Source organism: Excalfactoria chinensis, chromosome 10 (assembly GCF_039878825.1).
Source record: "Excalfactoria chinensis isolate bCotChi1 chromosome 10, bCotChi1.hap2, whole genome shotgun sequence".
In the NCBI taxonomy this organism is placed as follows: domain Eukaryota; kingdom Metazoa; phylum Chordata; class Aves; order Galliformes; family Phasianidae; genus Excalfactoria; species Excalfactoria chinensis.
In genome coordinates, this window is record NC_092834.1 from 7,548,163 (window position 1) to 7,569,017 (window position 20,855).

The 20,855-nt window shown below is 40.8% G+C and overlaps 1 protein-coding gene across 2 annotated transcripts in view; it reads left to right on the top strand.

Moving 5' to 3' along the window:
- Positions 1 to 10,649: 10,649 nt before the first annotated feature.
- Positions 10,650 to 20,855, top strand: part of ARNT2 (aryl hydrocarbon receptor nuclear translocator 2) — an 82,484-nt gene continuing 72,278 nt past the window's right edge. The window contains exon 1 of one of the 2 annotated variants that reach the window (XM_072345913.1): positions 10,650 to 10,879. In XM_072345913.1, the coding sequence (XP_072202014.1) occupies positions 10,849 to 10,879 (31 nt within the window). In that variant the 5' untranslated portion in view covers positions 10,650 to 10,848. The remainder of the gene's footprint in view (positions 10,880 to 20,855) is intronic. The other variant, XM_072345909.1, reaches the window with a different exon arrangement.

Sequence of the window (20,855 nt, forward strand, 5' to 3'; positions counted from 1 at the left end):
CACTGAAGAAAATGAAAGCTTGTCATTGATTTGGGCTCTTGACTAGGAACTTCAGCATTTATTCTATCATAGTGCTGCAAGTTTATATCCAGGTTGAAATGGAAGGTATCTGTTTTCCTGGTACTTCTGTTTCCACCTTAAAACTTTAAATATGAGAAGTAAGCAATGTTCCCTTACTTTGCCTGTTTGTTGATTCTTTAGATTTAAAGCTTTTCAATTAATTGAGCACAGTGATGACAGTAAGGAGTTGCTGTCATATGATTTGTGGGACAATTTGGCTTCCTCAAAGCTGTCGTAGATCCAAAGGAGCAGTCCTGCAGACTAGCTGCTTTGTATGAGGGAGGAACACGGATGCTTCTGGCTATTAACTCTGTTTCCATTAAGCTACAGTTTACAGTGTGAAAGAAGTAGCGGGACCTGTGAAGCTACAGCTTAGCATTTTGTTCTTCTATTTTTCATGAAAGTATTCCACAGCACATTATGCCAGAAACACTTGCATGAACCCGCAATAGAACTGCTCTGAATCTTCTTACTTAACCCCTGAACTTTGACATACCTTAGAGATTTTCTGGGTCCTGATTCTTCTACATATGAAGCTAAACCTTGCAGAGGGAGGAATGTCCTTGATTTGCAGTGGCTCAGCCAAGGTATTAATGGATAGTCCAATCTGAGCATTGAAACCAGAATCTGGGCATCCATCTACATCTGGGTGACACTTAATTTAAATAACCTCCCGTGACCCTCGTGTGAATGGTGTTGTTCGTGTAATTACAGACAGATTGATCTTGCCCATAAATCAGGTGAACTGTGTATAAATCCTTGATGTTAGGGAGTAGGATCTTGAATGTAAGTTATGTGCGGAAAGAATATAGAACGCAGAATAAATTATTCTTGCCAGAAAAGGGTCGATTCTCTGAGTTCTGTTTAGTTTTTAATTTATAACAAACTCGCCCCATCTCATTCTTTGCACCTTCTGTTAAAATATTAAATGACGCTGTATGAAATAAATCCTCTGTGACATTAAAGGAAACAGAGGACTTAACCACGCATTAATTACACTCCAAAATGTGGCATACAGCTTAATAAACCTAATTTGAATAACCTTCAAACAATTGCACCTATGTTTGAACTGGAGCAAAGGAAAGCTGTGATGATGCACACTTTCAGACAAACTGTTTCTTATGTGGAACTGTGCTTTTCTGACCAGGTGTACTTCCTGCAGCTTGTCACATGCCTGTCTCATTAAGTAGGCTAAATTAACCTCCTGGATGTGATGGCAATAAAAGGCATTACGAGAACCAAGTAGACAGCACAGGCAACGTTAAACCAAACTTTCTGAAGAACAGATTGGATTTTGCTAAGAAAATGAAATCATTTATTTCTGTTTAAGGAAAGCACGTTGAAAGGACTGTATACGCTTCAATCCAACAATAACAGTTTAAGACGATAAATGTTATTTTAATGATCCCTATCTACTCTATTATTTGAATCATAGCACATATGTTTAGAACAGAAAATATCAAAATCTGCAAAGAAACTGTTGACATGGGGGGAAAAAATCCCTTGCAAAAGCAGAGAGAGATTAATAGTTCTAATTTACTTAAAAGACATTCGCAAAGTGTTATAAAAAACAGATTGGTCATAAGAGTTAAAGTTGTTAGCATATGCATCTCACAGATCCTGTTATGTTCCTTATGCTGACAAACTGACTAATGATTTCAAGATTGCTCTCCAGACCGAAACATGACAATCCGTGTGTTGTGTGTTGGAGCTCCTATTGCTCTGCAGCAGAATGAAATATACATTTTGCAGACAATTTTAGATATTATCTCACAATCTCTTCTGGCGAGAAGGAAATGATATAGCGGTTTAATAGATATTTCAAACAGAGACTTCTTGCAGCATGTAGGTGAATGATATATCAAGTACACTGCCCTTGTACTTCATCTTGTTTTGTTAAATACTGTAGCCACAATCTTAGTATTTGACTGTCCTGTGGATTTTTCTATTGAGAACATCTGCAGACTGTTTGGCTGTTTTCTTACAATAATGGCAATTGAGTTGTGCGTTCTGAAACCTAATGGTACTAATTAAGAATGTCGATGCTGTCAACAATCCAGCATTATTAGCTGGACGGGGCTCTGAGCACCTGATCAGCTGTAGTGAACCTGTTCAGTGCAGTGGAGTAGGACAGGATAGCCTTTAAGGGTCTCTTCCAACTCAGATTCTATGATTACCAGTACTAAGCAAGGGGAATTGGAAACATAGCCAAGGTATTTCATAACAAAATCTGATCATAAAATGAAATTTGGGGGAAAAAAAAAAAAAAAGAAAAAGAAAGAAAAAAAGGCCACACTTTACTAGCAGTAAGAGGTCTTTCTCTAACAAATCCTGGCAGACTAGAAACTGAGGGCTCACTTATTCTAGACTGTGAAAGTCTTAAGTCTTAACAGAACACCCAACTGCCTGAAAAATGTGTTCCTGTGCTCTTCTGAGCAAAAAGATGGTGCTAATGAGCTTTACAATTGATGTCAGATGACTGGGGAGTGAAGCTCCAACCCCCACATGATCCAGTGGTGAGGAAAAGTCTTGGACTTCCTGAGCCTGGCAGTGAGAACAGGAATAAATGAGCAACTACCAGCGAATTCCTCTCCTCTGTTTTAATCCCAAGACATGCCCTGCGGGATCACACTTAAGAATTCAAAAACATTGAATCACGCTATTTAATTGTGGTTAAGTAAACCTCCATTTGGCTATGCAGGGTTTGCTTCCAAAAACAAGTAAGTAAATAAATAAATTGGAATTAATCTATACTTATAACTGTGGGGTAAATTTACTCCAGAAAATAAATCATGAATAACTTAAGAAATACCTTTTCTTCACTATTGCCATTCTTTTGTCACAATACAACTTTGCATGCAGGCAGGTTTTGCAAGTGGCTCTGTGCTTCCAAGTGGTAGTTGGATAATTAGTAATTCAATGTGACCCTGAATGCTGTCACCCACAAGATGATAACCATACAGCTTATGTCTGTTTTGCTATTGCTTTGAGCAGGAGAAGGTGGAAGGATTTGCCTTCTTCACCAAGTATTTTAGTGGCAGAACTAATCTGATTCCTTTTGGTATTAATAGAAGTTCACCTTCTTTTTTCTTAATTTCAAAGAATGTTTGAGAAGAACATTTGATACTGGATATGATAGTATGAAAATATTGTGTCAATATGTTTTCCATGGAAAATATTGTAAGAAAAGATGTGTTCTGTAGATGCTGGCCTCCAGAATGCACTCCCGCTGTGGTCCTATAGTAGGGCAGTGACTGGTACATCAAAAACCCAAACACATGCCAAAGGATGTGTTTATAGGAATGAGAAAATAGTGTTCTTCATTAGTAAAATGCTGAGTATACCATATTTTTAATGACCACCTTTCATTCCAGTATGAGTGGTTGGCAACCCTGCCCATGGCAGGGGGGTTGAAAATGGATCATCTCTGAGGTCCTTTTCATTCCAGGCCATTGATTCTATGGTTCTTAAAGGTTTGGTTCACCCTAAATTCAGTGAGACAGCTGAGGGTAAACAAGGGATTCAGCACATCCAATTCTCATTTTGGCACTGGTCAATATCAAAACCATGTACACATTTCTCACTGCCCAGCATTACTATTCAAGATGAGAATCTACCCATGTGTTTCTGGTAACATTAAGCAGCTTTCAGGTAGCCGAGTCACAATTAGGAAGTCTGTCCATTCTCTCTGGAATATCTCTCCCAGGTAATGGGGATAGCAGAGGAAACACTAGCCTGATGCTTAGTATGATTAAAGGCAAATTTAGAAAAGAATCAGCTGTTAAGCACTATTCCAGGAAGCACTGGGAGCAGTACTTGCCTGTGATCCTCTATTATTACTTAGATCTGGCTAACCACATTGCACACAGCCCCCTCCTGCACTTTGTCAGTGCTCTGGTCTGTCTCCATCACGCACAGTCACTGCCAGAGATGCTGATGATGTCACTGCAGCATGGGAGAATGTGTGCAGTTCTTGTCTGTACAACCTTAATACCTGCCCCACTTGGGTCTGGAAATTGCCATTATCTCTGCAATCCTCTAATGCACTAAGGAAAATCATCTCTGATTTTGCTTTCAGTCACCATTCAATACTCTTAACTGACGGACTGTAGCTTTGAGGTAAAGCACAGTGTTCTTGAATGGCAAATCCTGGCAACATCAGATTGTGAAATGATAGCTCAGGATCTGAAGAATCAGTCACCAATCCTCCACCCCTATTCCAATCTCTTTCTTTGTCTATCCTTCTCCTTCACGCCCATGGACAGGATAAAGCCCATCATGAAAGAAGCAGCATGAAAAACAGTGGTTTACTTACATCCAACTGATAAAGCTTAAAGGGCATTTCCTTACCAAGTTCAGTGTGAGCGTGCTGGAGTGAATTTCATGCACATTTAGGGAGAAATGTCACTCTGGAGTGGGTCTTCTAAGAGGGGTTTTAATTATGCAGATGAAACTTCCTAGATCAGGAATCCCCTTAGATGCAGTTTGCTGGAAGATGTAAAAGTGCAACAGAGGGCAGCATAACTATTTGTCTTGTCTTTGCCTTGTCTTCTCAAGCATTGCAGAGATAGTGGATGTTTTTAGAATGAAAATGCTTGGGCAGGTGGGTTTTTGGGCTGATTAGATCTTATACACTGGCAGGTTTTTGCAGTGTAAGCATTCTAATGCACCCTTATTTTTACATGCTAACAGATAAAGAATTTGATTGTACTTGAGGTGATCTGGAAGGATGGATGAGAAAGAAAAATTATCTACTACTATATATATACAGCTATTAAAATATTCAAGATGGTTGTTTCTTCTTTGTCAATGCAAATGCATGAACCATAAAGCATATGGTAAGGGATGCTCCATCACTTCTAAAGCACACTTTTGCTAGTGTAGAAATGAATTATGTTGCATTCCATAATTCAGCATGTCTTTTTGAACATAATTAAGCATGTCTTTGAGAAACAGGTACACGTATCCACTCTATATCAGAAATAAAATCAAGTTGGAAGCTACCAAAAATATTTTGTGTAAGCATTTAAATGAATGGATCTGCGAAGCATTTGCATAACGTCTTGCTCATGAAATGCAAAAGCTGTCATAAATCATAATTCAATTTATATTATAATTAAATGCATGTGTCTCTGTTCTCTTTTATGCTTCTTGGAAACTGTTATCTTGCATAGCGGAAGGAAGAGGGGTTGCAGAAAGCTGAGACTGAGCACATAGGAGTAGAAATCAAATATGAGGCAGCCACTTCCTTACCTGTTTGTTGTGTGGTTTTTTTCAGCTGCTCTACACTAAACCAAAATAGTTCAGCATGCTTCAGATTCCTTCTAATTTCTTGTTCCATTGATGACACAGTGCCACCTACATCTGGTGGGACTCTTCATTGAAATGAATTCCGAGAACCTTTCTGCAATTTTGGTCTTTTTGAAGCTAATAATCCTCAGCAAATCTCTCTGATGAGAAACTGGAAAGGGACTAAAATTTGGTTTATAAAACTTACCAAAAGGCTTTTCATGAATCCTCATTTCAAACCAGGCGTACGCCTCCGTTAAGTTGGCAGCAGTATTTTGCCAACATGCTGCATTTTGAAAGTATGCTTTTCAAAATCCATTGCCATGAATCTGAACTTGTTCGAGTCCTACTGTTAGTTTTATTGTTCTGTCAGAGCACATCAATCTTTTGTGGATTACAGAACGATCGATTCTAGAAACAGAGCTGGAAACCTTGGAAAGCTGAACTGAGACATGAAATACTTCTGACACAGTGTGCAGAGGTTACATTACTTGAATCTTTTCATTTTACTGCAATCATTGACTTTGTTAAGGAGAAGATGGGGTAGCAGGAATCTGGGAAAGTAGAAGTTTAGTGCTTACCTAAGTAGTGAATATGAAAAAGGCTCTTCCTTCCATACAAATGATTGATCCTTTTTACTCAACTAACTAATGTAATTTTAAAACGCAGCTGCTATCACAGAACTCGTGAACTGAGGGATGTCACGCAGAGGCAGAATTGTAAATCATAGAATCATGGAATATCTCCAGAGTTCAGCTCTTAGACTGAGTTTAGCTCCCAGCGAAAGCCTTCCTCCTGCTGTGCAAATTTGTCCCTGCAGAATTTAGCTCCAGCCCTTACTTCTGAAGATGGCAAGGAATAAAAGTGCCCAGTGACTTGGGACTCTGCTTCTGTGAAAGGTCTCACCTCATGCTTTAAATCAGTGTCCTGATTACACTATATGAGAAGAAGAAAATCCCTTCAAGTGGGTTAGCTTTCACTGTATTTCAAGGTGAAACATCATTTTGAGGAGAAAGGCTTCACTTCCTCGTGTCGTTTTGCTGACTCAGGTCTCAGTGGTATTTTGGGGATCTGCATGCTTGTTCATACCCTGGCATCTTGGTAAGCAGAACACCACTGTTTATAGCTTTTTGGGTTTTGCCCAGTTGCTTAAGAGACTTGTTCTGGAGATGTAATTACGTATGCACCATATAAATTCTATTCCTGTATGCTATGGGGTCATTTCTGCCCAAAGGAACCACCATCAGCCTCTACGGTTTTAAGCATTTCTTTGCTTCTGTCAGTAAGGGATGTTAATGCTAGGAATGTTATTTAATGTTAGAAAAATGCAATTGAATTAGTTAACTTTGGACAGAGAACAAATCATTTGTTAATGATGTCGAACCAGCAACTCCTCCCTTTGGCCTGATAATCGAGCTTCTTCATCGTATGTGGTTAAATATACACAAACTGCGACCATATTGAATGTTAGAGCTGAAAGTATGAGTGTAAACAGTGCAGGAACATTAGTCCGATTTCAGTTGCTTTTCTCAGGTATGGGGAGTTCTGCCACTGACATTTCATCTCTAACAGGATTTCTCCAATACTCAGTGCCATTTTCTCTACAGGAAAAGCAATGTAGAATTTAACAGCAATAACTGTAGAGAACATCATAGAAATTGCATTTCTGTACCTCCAGGACTGAACAGAGATTAATGTAACTTCCACATTCTTATCAAGGTATTTTATTGCACTTTATAGGAACAATACAATTTCCTCTTAAACGATATGGGACGGTTTAAAGAACAAGGCTGTAATTTCCTTAACAAATGCTTTCAAGACCTTCAGGTGATGGTTCATTTTTAAAACGTCATGATTTTCTCTATAGCTTATTTAGGCAAGTGTGGTCACGACAGAACAAAACTGAAAAGGGCACTTAATATTCCAGTTGCCAGCAGTTGGTTGGATGGGGCTGCTTAACAGACACATATTGTTCCAAACTACCCAAGACTTTTGGATAAACTGAGTGCAATATATTAATGCAATTACAGTGGCAACGCAAATCAAAGAACGTAGCTGGGAGGTCTTCTTGCAGTATGAGACATTAGTAACATGTCCCTGGTTCTCATTATACCACATTAACATATTTGAAACTTTACCTAATTTCTTTATCTCCCCAGAAATGTAAATTCTGTTGAGGAGCTGAATTTTCACCATTTCAGACCTTGGTGTCCGGTTATTTTAAAGTGGAATTGCCATAGATTGGAAAAATAGCTGAATGACCTTTTATGTACATACATACAAATATATATATATACATATATTTGACACATTTTTTCATTCACTTCAAATTATTACCTTTTTCTTTTGCTTCTGGACTTTATTGATTTACGATGGATAAACCACCTTGGAAACACTCATTTCTTCATACGAAATAATAATTTAAATAATCAACACAACACAACACGACTTTCCACCATGTAAAAGAAATGAAAACCTTTTAGAAATTACTATTGTATGGCATGGGATGAAAACACACGGGGAGACACAAGTTCAAGTTTTCCAACCTGTAGATCAGTGCTGAAATTTGAAAGGAAATGTGTTAATGAGAAACAATTATAGTGTGCTGCAGTGCTTAACTGATCTATTTGTAGTTCCAGTGCCAAGAGGCAGAAGACACATCTATGCTGAGCACTAGTATCAGTGATAATAGGCCTCTAAATTGGAAATGATCATTACAAAGACACCAACCAGACTCTTTCTCTGGTACATAATAACAAGGTTGAGATAAAAATTGCTTTTCCTAATTCATTCACTTTCCTGTTGCTACACATCCTGTCAACATTTGTTTGTAATTATATTAATACGGTAAATGAAGCACCCTGTTGTACCTCACTAAATCTCTCATATTGCTATATGTATATATTTTCACTTGGTACTGGTAATGTGTTGTTTAACCTCTCACTGAGTATAAGGGTATAGATCAGCACTGTCCTTGCTTTGAGGAACCCCATCCCCTAGGAATTATGCTTCAACCAGCAGAACGGGGAATGATCACAAGGTACAGTACCTAGTTTATTTCACACTGTACTTCCTACCCACTCTTTGTCTCACAGTGAAAAGTAAGCACAGACCATGCATTTCCACCATTACTAGAACATACTTTAATAGCAGTGATGATTTCTTTCATCAGTTCCCGCTGTAACAGATCTCAGCACAGATATGGAAGGGTTCAGGAAGACACAGCAAGGAAATTGTTCATTCCAGATAAGTAAAGGACAGTTCAATTCATTTATGGATTGTTTCTAAAAGACTGCTAAAACTACCAATTAAGATAGAGAAGATGGGGAGGAGGGAGAATCAATCTAAGTGAACAAAGAATTGCATGTGAAGCTGAACGGAGTGAGTAACAAAGCTCACACCAAACCCAAAGGAAAAGAAGAAAGAGCCTTATTTTGCATAATTATGTCTGAATTGCACTAAATTTGACAGAACACGTTCCATTATAAGCCCTAAGGTCTTATTTAGGTGGAGCAAAACATCAGATATACTGGCTGCAGCGTGCTCTTTCTGGGCTAATCTAAAGTCTCATGGGACAGCATGCAAGGGGATGGCATGCACAATTGAATAGCTTTGGTTTAAATTCGGTTGTTGTTTGGCTTATTCGATACGTGTGTTGAAAGCCATGCCAGCACTCTGTCAGATCTCTCTACGTTTGTTTCTTCTGGGGTGGCTTTCTTATCTCTAAGATAGAAATGAAATAGAAGATGTTAATGTTACTCTGTTAAGAGAGTGATAAGGTTTAACTCACGAATAAATTGCTTCACAGGACACTTCAAAAGTGCCCAATGCACTGTGTGTTTTTTAAATGGTGTTCTACTGCGTTAGGGGTTTGGTTGTTGAACATTTAGGCATGTATTTACACTGATGTCACAGAGGCTCATGGCAAGGCTTTCCTGATCAGTATTACCTGCATAATTTGAACACGGGTCTTCATAGAAACCCCAAGGAACTGAGCTCTGCCCTGTTTCCTGGGGTAAGCTACTCATGTAGCTTTTCCTTCTGTAAGAATCTAGAAATACTGTGATTGAGGCTGTCTGAAATGACAGTAACAGAGTCCAGTCTGAATGAAAGCCTGTTGTATTTACAGAATTGCTGATACCAACAGCAATGTATTATCAGCATAAATACCTGAAAATGCAGGAATTAAGAATGCTGGTAGAGCAACTCCAGTTCAACAGCATGAGGAGGCACTAAAGCAGCAAGATGTTAGAAAAACAGCTCAACATCTCATAGGCAAAAATAAATGAATCAAAGATAAAGCAAACTTTCTACATAAGCAGGAGCAATTTAATGCTATTCCGATAAAATTAATCTATGAGAAACGAGTAAACACAGGTTCCATGCTTTCTCCATCTTTCTGTGAATTTACATCCTAATGGCTGGCCTGTTTCGGGTTACTTATTGATCAAAGTATGGGAGTGATGTGCAGTTTTTTTGCCTGGAGTGATTCCATTAACTTCTGCAGGGCTGCTTGGGGCCACCAAGCACAGCCAAGCGAAGCTGCTTAACAATTAACGAACCTCACCGTGCTCCAAGGGTGTGAAAGAGCCAAGAGCCATTGCAATACAGGTTTGCTTTTTTAGTAGTATTGCTTATACGCTACATGTGACTGCCACAGTTGTCACATGGGTTGCTTCCACCAAATCATGCAGCTTGTTAATTAGAATTATAGAATCACTTGAGTTGGAAGGGACCCTTAAAGGTCATCTGGTCCAACTACCCTGCACTGAACAGGGGATGATGTGACATAGCTGTAGATACATGGGAGGAGTGTGGTTGCCTGAGTTCCTTGATTCTTTTTTCTATTCAAGAGCCTCAAGAATTGGGAGGTCAGGTTGGATATAGAAGGTTCTGCACCAGCGGCTGTTGGGCAGCCCTGAGCTGCCAGATCAAGATCTCCTGGACATTGGGTCTGATTTTTGGGTGGCCACACGTGAAGCCAGAGGTCGGACTCAATGATCCTTATGGGTCCCTTCCAACTCGAGCCCGTTCATCGCAGCAAACCCCGGCACGCTGAAGGCGCGGGAAGCCCCGGCTGCGGCCCTCGGCTCGAGAGCGATCGTTCGGGAGCCGCACCTGGCCGCCGGTTCGAACCCCGATGTGGGCGGCAGCTCCGGCGGCGGAACCCGCCGCGCTCACACCGGGGTTCGGCCGGCCAGCAGCCGGGGGTCCCGCTCGGGGCTCCTGCGGGTGCGATCCCAGCGCACATGTGCGGCCGCCCGGCACATGCTCACTGCGCGCGGCGCATGAGCAGAGGCGGCGTGGGGCCATCGGACATCTTGGGCCGCCCCGCACCGAGCGGGGAACGCCGCCACCGCCGGGCCCCGGGGCGGGAGCAGCCCGACAGCCTCCGCGCCTCCCGCCTCGCCCGCCCCGGCTGCCACCCCCGCCTCCCCCGCGCCGCTCAGAGCATCCCTCCTCCCCTTCGCGTTTGTCTTAATTCCGCCCAGAGACAAGATGGCAACGCCGGCGGCGGTAAACCCTCCCGGTGAGTAGCGCTGCTGCCGGTTCGCCCCGTGTATCCCGGCCGCACGGCACGGCCCCGCCCGCCGCAGGCACGCAGCGCCCTGGGGACGGGACGCGGAGAGGCTGAGCGGCTCGGGGGGTCCCTCCTAAGCATCGGCCCCATCCATCCTGGGCTACGGGCACAGGGAGCCGGGTGTCGGCACTCGGCGGTTCAGGTGGTTGTTGCTGTGTTTGCCAAAAGGTGCAATAACGGTGTTGGGTTTATTGTTTGTTTGTTAATAACTCAGGAAGGGAAGGAACTTACCGCAGTTTTCTCTTTGAGTTCTTTGCTGGGGAAGGCGGCGGGTCTCTGTGGAGTGCCATAGTGGACATTGCAGTGATGCACTTTGACCAGCTCAGCGTTGGGTTGCCTGGTGTCCAGTATTAAACACGGTGGGACAGCGGAGCTTGCGCTGAGCTCAGTACCAATGAGCGCTTTCATCAGAAGTGGGTCCAGTTTAATGTCTTTTATTTTCATTGTACTTCCTTGCCAGTTTCAGCTCGGATTGCAAATGGTGCGCTTGAGTGAATGCCACCAAACACTGAAATGTTGCCCTTGTAGCTTTCACCTCAAACCTGAACATGGTGACACACACAGCTGGTGCATTTCAGCCAGTGGTGGTGAAGGAAGCAGGAGCAATCCCAATCAGATTGAGTTTTCGTTTGTGAGTTGTATGTATTAAATGAAAGCCAGTATTTAATCGTGGGTAATTAAATGAGCTGTATTTAGCTTCCAGGTTGCCATGTTGTGCACGATAACAGAAATACGCGGTGTGTGTGCACGTGGTACCAGTCAGCAATTGGTTTTGAGTAGCTGAAGCTTGGTTTCTTCCTATCTGCTCCTGCTAAGCTGTGTGCAATAACAGCCCCAGGCACGTGGAGGTCTGTGCTCCAACCACTGGGTTCGGTAAATCTGGCAGCTCTTTGGCACCAGCCTCTTTCCTCTGTTCCTGCTCACCTGCAGGCACCGGAGCTGTGGTTGTATAAGGGGTATATGTGCACCTTGAGGAAGAGCAGCCTCCGAGCGTACCCATGCTTCTGTAAGGCTGAGGTCACAGTGCGTCTTGTTGCTCCTCAGCCAGGCAGTCAGAGCAGAACTGAGCTGAAAGGCGGCTCATTAGCCCTCAGTGATCCTCCCATGGTATCTGTGTGTGAGTGTAGCTGTCAGACAAATGTAGCTGTGCATAGCTGTGCATGGGCAAAGTCAAAAGGAGGAGATTCTGAGCTGTGAGAACTGCAGACCTTCACAGTGTTTGCTGCACCACGGACAGCAGGCGATAGAGCTGCACGACGTGTCTTGGTTTATGCTATGTTTTTCAATGTGGTAGTAGTTTCTTTGTAGTCTTTTTATTCTGGACTAGCTGTGAAGCAATACAGAGAAGCAGAATGAAAAGCTTTGCTGAGAGCATTTGAAGACTGCCGTTTTCTTCCTGGGCCAGATCCTCAGTTGGAGTCAGATGAAAGCAGCCCTATTAGTATTGGTGAAGCTGCGCTGCCTTCTGCCAGCTGACTTCCTGATCCACGATGTTAGGGGAGCACAATAGAGAGATTAACTTGTTAAGCGTCTTTAATGATGATTAGAAATTACAATATGATTAAATTTTTATTAAGCAATTGTCTGGGGTTCTAATAACATTTGGTAATTTAGGCAGGACATTAACCTACAGCTACCACAATACAAATACGTGTGGCATTAGTCATATCCTAAGTAGTGGAATGGGGATTATCAGATGCAGAAAGCTGGGTGTTCTGTGCTTCTCAGTATGAAAGTCCTTCCACGCGGTACCTCCCGATGCAGTGTGCTGTTATCTCCTCTTGCATGCTAGATGCAGATTTAGACATTTTTGTCCATGATTTTCTTGCAAGAAAGGGTTTGAGTAGCAAAAAACTCATGGAAGTTGGAGAAAATTGCAACCAATCCTTGTTAGGGCTTATGGGAATTGCAGTGACAGGAATAGGATGGTGGCAGAGACATGGCCACCCCTGCTGACAGGTGTTTGTGGTGAAGGGGCTCGTCCAGTGCTGCAGTGGGATGTTGCACTGATGAAAGTGAGGGGCTCTGAAGAATGATCTCCTGTGTGGCTCTTGTGTGCTTGACCTTAGGAGTAGGATCTGGTTGGAAGTACTTGGTTCATTTGTCATAATTCATATGACTAACTGAACACAATACAGGTGTGTGGGAAGCTCATCTGCATTGGCACAAAGCATCAGAGTTAATTTATTTCCTCCTGAAATAAGATTGGCATATTAAGTGGTTTTTAAGAACAAAAAAAAAAAATTGTGGGGGTGTAACAAGCATTTCATAAATTACTGCTTGCGGCAGAGAAACTTCATGCCACATCTGTTTGAAATACATGTATTTTGGGGTTGCAAACTTGTCTGTTAACTGTTGTTACTTTGAGGTCAAATTCTGCTTAACTTGCAATGAAGTAGATGATGTGGTGATTCTTGTATTAGTCCATTTGGGATGAAAATGTGGAACTCGTAATGAAAGCAACGTTTTATTTTCCTTATTTGACGGTCTTGGGTGAGAAGTTCCTTTTCATTCCCAGAATATCCAGCTGGGATGGGAAATGGGAGTGTGTTTTATCTCCACCTGTAACTCAGGTATTCAACACAGAGCCTGGAAGTTGTAGCATTTTACTGCAACAGTAGTAGCAGCTTTGCCCTTCGTTTACTGTATAGACCATACAATAAACTCCAAAATCAATTCTACAGCATCCAATGTGTTCTACTGATGGTGATTATTATGGGCTTTAATGTTTCTGGGGTGCAAAAAAGTAGTCTAAGATAATGCTAAAACAAAGATCTCAGAGGCTCAATGCTCATTAAATAGTGGGATCCATAAACTACTGATCCTTTTTTCATGTCTTTCCTTCAGCACAATTTGCCCTTCTTTCATTCAAACTGTGCTGTGAGATCATAGTGCCTATTGGATTGTTCTGTGATAGTATCCTGACCTTCAGGACTGTGTGCAGAGCAGCAAGTTGTATTGAAGAAATGCAATTTCTTGATACTTCTTATCATCTACAAGATAAGAAGCATTTCATTTCAAAGTATCTCTTCTATCACAGAGGATTTATTTAAAATTTGCCTATGCAGCTTATGGTGAGCTTCAAATATTTTTTTCAAATAGAATAATGTTTCCCTGTGCCTCTTAATAAAAATGCACAACAAAACAGGCAGTGCTGATGCCTGTTATACCGTATGATTTTTTTCTCTTTTTTTTCTTTCCAGTATGAAAAATTGCTGTAGAGATTAAGTAGGAAAGGCAAAAAGCAGCCATTTCAAAACAATCAAGGCAAATAACACCTTTGAGTTAGTGATTATTGTTATTAAGAGGACAGAAATGGGGCTGTAATTATGAAGATGAATGCAGAGATTACGCTTAAATGGCTTGTGAAGATCAGATGTGTGTGTAGTTGCGGGTAATTTTTTTAGACTTACTGCTTCGTAACTGACAAATAAGAATGGGAGTGCGTTAATTCAGTGCTAACTGAAGAAAGTGTAGTGCTATTAAAACTTGCAATAGAAAATGGAAAGTGGGGGGCCTTGAGTTTAAGACCCCGGGGGGATTTAGATCTGCCTGTAGCAAGGTCTCATTGGTGTGGCCAGAAGTACTGAGAGAGAGATTTGGGAAGGCAAATATAGAGGTATGCCCTCAGCCATTCAGTAGGGCAGTTTGTGCAAAAGAATAGATTTGTTGGCCCAAACAGGCTGTAATTCTGAAATTCCAGAAATCTTGGGTCAGTGTACAAACAGTTGGCACTTGTTTGTTCTTGCCAACAATGCTGCTTTTGTTCCAGTGTAAAGCGTTTCCTCTCACTCCATGTGTATCCAGCATTCTGTTTAAGGAGGAAGAGAAAGTTGTGTAAGGCCGCTTTTGTACATTTTAGCTTCTAATTCAAAGTGGATGCATACTGTAGGCAAAGTAGGCAATAAGGAATAATAATAATATAATAACTCGCCATCTACTACTGGAAAAACCAAAGCCAGAAAGCAAATCGATCTTGGTAGGCAGGCATCTAAATTAATCTTTGAGTATGGAAGGTGTACTTTCGGTCAATGAAATGAAATGCATTGCCCTGCTTAATTAGCGTGTTCTTGGAAGATCTTCAGGCATCAACTTGATATTCTTACACCTGTTTGACTTAAATTGCTTTTCAAGTCTGCTGTTCTCCATTGGTGAAGTAAACTCCCATGGACCAGATCTGTGCTTTGTGGCTACTCCTAAATGAGTCACAAAATAGCACTGGGTATCAGCAAAGGTTGGCCTGGCAGATGGATAAGTTACAATCTTGGAAACTTGAAAGCCAAACACAGAATGCAATTTTTTTCAGAAGAGTTGTTTGAAGCTTTGAGTGCTCACCATTTCTAACGGGTTTGTGCAGAAAAAATGGTGAAATTAATAAAGTGTCTTTTGTATGTCCTGGTATTACGGTTTACATGAGTTAATGGCCATGGTCGTGCAGCGGGTAATGGATCAGAAGCCTCAGCTCTAATTTCCCTTTTTGTACCTAAATCCATCTGAACATGGAGAACTCTTTTGTTTTGGATGCTCTACATTCTGAGCAGTGTTTCTAGATTTTCTGTTTCTTCTCCTTGTCAGCTGGTATTTCCATTTACCTTTCTTCCACGTTTCTATCCTCTGGTTTCCATTCCGTGTCTCACTTTGCATTGGCTCCTGAAAGACTGTTGTTTAAATGTAAATGCATCCTGCAATTGTACTGCTGCTTCTCTCTAGTCTATCAACAACTTATGAGTTCAGCCTTTACAATCTATAGGTAGCATCTGAGTTTCGTAAGGAAAAGCTGTTCTTTTTCTGTTGTAAGTAGCAGTTGCATTGCCTTTCACATAATGGAGCAGATATTTTAAGGTATAATCAATTGGCTCAAATTAGGACCGTCTATTGGTTTACTGCTTCCCTACACATCTATATGTTGCTGTTTTGTTCAGGGACGGTTCCTAACATCAATTTTAAATGTTTGCATTTGGGGCTGCTGCTGTTTTTCTCATCTGAATGTCAGTTGCATTTGACAAATAGAATAACAAAGTAAGCAATTTTTTTTTCTCTAATCAACGAAAAATGGTGTTGAATTGCTTAATTACTGGCTTTGCCAGCGTACAGATGGGAAGGCTTTTCAGGTAAGTTGCTCATACAAAATGCCTGAAATGGGTAGTAATTAACAACTGGCTCTTCATTGGTATGTTAATTATGCTGCCATTTGTCCTGGTGCCTGTCCTTGTTGGAATGCTCGGTTACACCGAACTGAAGCGTTCTCTTCCTGGAAAACACAGAATGTATCAGAACAGTTTGACTCTCAGATAGATGCAAATATTTTATGGGAAGCGGAGTGCCAGTAAATCACTGAGGTGCAAAGAACAAAAACACTGCAGGTTTGTATTCCTCAGAGGTAAAAGCAAAATGTATGGGCCTGATGTTCGAAAATGTTCTCCATTACGTTTCCAGTAATAATCCAGAACTCAGTTCTTATGCTCTGTGCTGTCTGTAATGAGTGGTGATTTGACCAGAAGAAAACAGGGCTGCCTAATGAAAACTTCCCTTTATTGTTATGGGATTTTCAGCAGCATTTGCGTTATGATGGCCAGTCGTTTGAGGTATGTAAAGGTTTTTGTGTTCCTGGGATAAATATTCTTTTGCTAATTTGTCTTGTGGATGTTTTCACATAAAAAAAACGGGTGACTTTGAATTTGCTGGGCAGTCAGCTTTGTGGGAACAGCAATTGCTGCATTGAACATTTGGAGTGTGCATTTTCATTGTTGAATTTCAAGTAAATGAGCCATCACTGAGAGAAATACAGGAGCGTTTTCAAGCTCTTTTATAAAGGCTGGAAAACATGAATGCTTTCTGAATATGTGGGTACAGTCAAAATGTGGACTGCAAGTCCAAATAATTATTCTTCAGCCTGCATTGACTATGAGGCACAGCTTGGATGGAAGAGGACTGACTGTGTCCACCTCCACTGTACTAGTGCTCAGTGTAGGGCTGGGTTTGGCTATGTCTGACAATAACCATTAGCATTTGAGGTGCTGAGGGCAGGTTACCCATCTCAGTCATCGTGGTGGTGATTTCCTGCCTAGAAAGCATAGACTGTAGCATTAAAAATGAATACAGTAGTCTCTAGAAGTCTCCTGCTAAAGAATAAAACTGCAACAGAGAATTTTCTTCCTTCATTGTAGCTGATGGCATTGTGAGTTATGTAGTTTTATAGCAGTCTTTTGTTGTTCTTATAGGTTAGTCAAGCTTGAGAGCTGGTTCTTGAATGAGAGCAGTTTTTGCTTTTATTTTTTCTAAATGAGATTGAGTGGTTTTGTACTCGCTGTGAAGCTGCGCTCTCCGAGATGTAGTTGTAGATTAAATATGTTTCGTTGGCCTTTAGCTCAACAAACAAGCAAACATCAGAAAAAGTGTTTGCTGACTCCAGACTTAATTCTTACTCTTTTTTTTCTCTGTCCTCCTACAGCCACTTCAGCCCTTTGGTTCTGAACTGGGAATGGAACCGAGGCTTAGGATTTTAACATCATAGTGAAAGGTGCCAATCTGAATTCCTTTTACAGTGTTCCTGTGGCCCTGAGATAAACATTCAAGCCATCATATACACTAAACATTCAAAGTAGCTTTCTCCAACCTTTTCCTTGTTGTTGATTTGTTTTTCTCACTTTGGTTTCCATTTATGTTTTAAAAAAGGAGGCCATATAAATATACCGAGGCAACTTTTGAGGTTAGGCAGCTGTAGGTTGACACTGTAAAAGGAAACCTTAATTCTGTGGTACAGTAATTCAATTAGAAGTAGATAGGTGGTTTCACTGTTGGCATTTTGGTTGGATAGAATCAGTTGGAGATCTGTGGGTGGGAAGAAGATTTACATGAAGTTCATGCTGAATTATGTTTTGCTTGAGGAAAACTATTCATTACTCGCAGAGCTGGCACATGCTTTTTTTAATTCCTTCTCCTAAGTGTTATCTGATGACTGTGATGAAAAGGTTGGTATATCACTGAGGAATTGGTTCTGCCTCATCTACTGATGACGTGCAAAACCTCTCCTGCCTTTGGCCTTATGGAATAAGATGCACGCAGAACACCAGCCCTTGCATTACCCTGGGAGGGCTGTGCCTGTGGGAAGTGCTTTGGGATATGCAGGGTGATGACCCCAACTTGGGATGGGATGCTTGGAGGTCAGTAACATCTCAGTGTTTGACTCTGCATCTCCACCTGTACCCCCTGATGGGATTGGGTTTTCAAGATGGTCTTCAAGACAAAATGTTCTTTCATCCTTGTTCGATTTAAATGTCTGTGGTAATTATGAATAAGAATTTCAAAGGCCAATAAATTCTTGCCATGCAGGGAAGTTCTTGGCTGTTATAAGCTGCCTGCATTTTTCAGTTTTATTGCTGGCTGGCTGCCTCCTGTCTGAGAGCTGACCGAGAGAAGGCAGACATGTCTACAAGCTCTAGGCAGGGGTCAGGTCTACTCCAGCTTTTCTGCTCAGCCTCTGATAAGTCCTGTGATATCCCTGTGCCTGCTAATAGCCATCTAACTTCTTCCTGTTGTCCTAGGTACCATTTGTCTGTCCTGCAAATGGGATAATTTTTCTGTAGTGTCTTAGAAAAGCGAAGATGTGGGCTTTGACATACAAGCATAGACATGACATTGCTAAACTACCAGTGATCCACCTGACTGTACAATCTCAATATAGGCTTTACAGTTTATTTCTTGCTTTCTTAACTGATGATCACTTAGTCTGCCTTTGAAAATGTATTGGTTTGTTCTCAGACAGATATAATTTCAGTTAAGATTGAGAGCAAAATATTGATTGGCTTGTGAGCACAAAGATATAAAACCATGTGAAAAAGGCAGTTTCACTGTGAAAATTATGCGTCATTTTTCAAGGGTTTGGTGTTTGCTTGGGAGCTGAATTTAAAACACAGGAAAATGCATTATAGAGGGGCATGTGGTTAGTAGGTTAACTTATCATAGTCTTTAAATCAAGTTAATGAGCTCTGAGCTCTCTCTGGAAGTAAATATGCTTTCAGAAATCATGATTCTTCCTGGCATTGCAGCGTAATGATAAGCTGTTTGTGGTGGGTTTTTCTTGTGGTGGAAGCATTGGGCTGTTAGCAGTTGTTTGCTTTCTTCCGTAGAGCTCCTCTTGCGGTTGAAACGTGACTGCCAAGTTAGGCATGCAGAGTAATTGTATATGTCCTTTGTACTTGTCTGTGCTGCTCTTCTGTCAGCAAATATGGAAGTTAAAATTTAGTTTGGTCAATATTTGTAGGCAAATACTCAGCTTGTTTTTTGACAAACATCCAGTTTGTTTGTACTGAGACTTTTTTTTTTTCTTTCCAGTGTCATTCTTCAGTTCTGTGTTTGATGTATCCACAGAACTGTCTGTATGCTTTTGGGAGCAAGTGGCTTGTAATGGATGTCAAATCTTGTTTAATATAAATAAGAGGGCGTGGGGGGGAAGGGGGAAAGTTGTATTATTATATATTTTCATTTGTGTAGTAGTTTACTGGTTGAACATCCATTTAGTTTTTCTGTTTTGTAATGGTGAAAAGCAATAAGGCCATGGCCGTCAGAGCCGGTTGCTTCCCAAAGCAGAGCTAATCTGGAAGCATAATTAATTTTCTCTTATTCTAAAATTGGTAATTCTGACTGAAGCAAAGTATTAAGATTCAGTATTATGAAAACTGTTCAATAAATAGGTCTTTGTGAAGAAGTTAAGCAAATACAAGTGTTCCAAAAGTCATGACAGATTCTTGGTGTATAGTAAAAGTAAATGGACACCAAGGAATGCTATGCAGCCAAACATAGCAGTGTTTTGTATTGACTACATGCCTATCAAGATTGCCCTTACGCCATATTGTCGGTGTGTTCTATCTGGAGCATGTGTGGGAATGAAAACGTACAGAATATAAAACAAAAAAATTGCAAACGCAGCTACTCTTGAGTTTCCCAGAGCCTGTGGGCTTGTATTGTTTTTGGTTTCTTTTGTTGTTGCTGTTTGCAGACGTGAAAGATATAATGCTTAAAATTGCCTAAAAGGCAGAATGTTCTAAACAGTGTAATTAACGATCCTGGGGCAGTGGAGAGCAGGAAAATCATTAAGACCCTTATAAGTAATTTACTTTTTTTTTTTTATTTACTGTCAAAGACATTTCTCTTTTATGGAACTAATCTTCAGAGACAAGAGTAGCTGCTGCTGCAGGTTGGTATGTCAGAGAATGGAAGTTGCAGATGGTGTTCTCAAGGCTGTCCTCTGCTGTCTTCGTCTGTTTCTAGATGGAAAAAGATAGGAGGCGTTAAACAGAAAATCTCACTTTAATAGAATCATAGAATAGTTTGGGTTGGAAGGGATCTTTAACATTTTTACCTGTTGGAGGTTTAGTAAGGAGTAAAATAAATTTAATATTTTAATATGCTGGGTTCAGGCTGTGGTTTTTATAATGGAGTTGTGGGATTTTTCTTCTTCCTCAATCTCAAGAAGGCAAGCATTGCCTTAGAAATTGTGAGGAAGAGGAGGAATGGGAAGCCACACTATTTTTAGTTGTGATGCAGTGGTGTTCCTTTTAGGGTATTTCACATGAATGTTCTTCTTTTTGCTAATAAACTGGGATGTGGAAATACCTGGAAGACCAATTAATTATCGTAACATCAAATAAGCATCGTTTGCTTGTTGATCAAGCAGAACTGAAGTCATTAGTGCTATCAATAAAATATTGTTTAATGAAAACAAGAGAATTCTGATTACCCAACAGTGCCCAAGGACACTGTAAATATACTGATAATTAAGTGCTTGCTAACAGGAGTTGTTGTTCTGAATAAAATGTAGAATTAACATACCCTTTTGAGTCACACATCAGAAAAATCTTTGTAATAAATAATAAAGGCATTTGAAGGACACGAGTAACTAATTTAGAGTAATTTAAATCAAAGT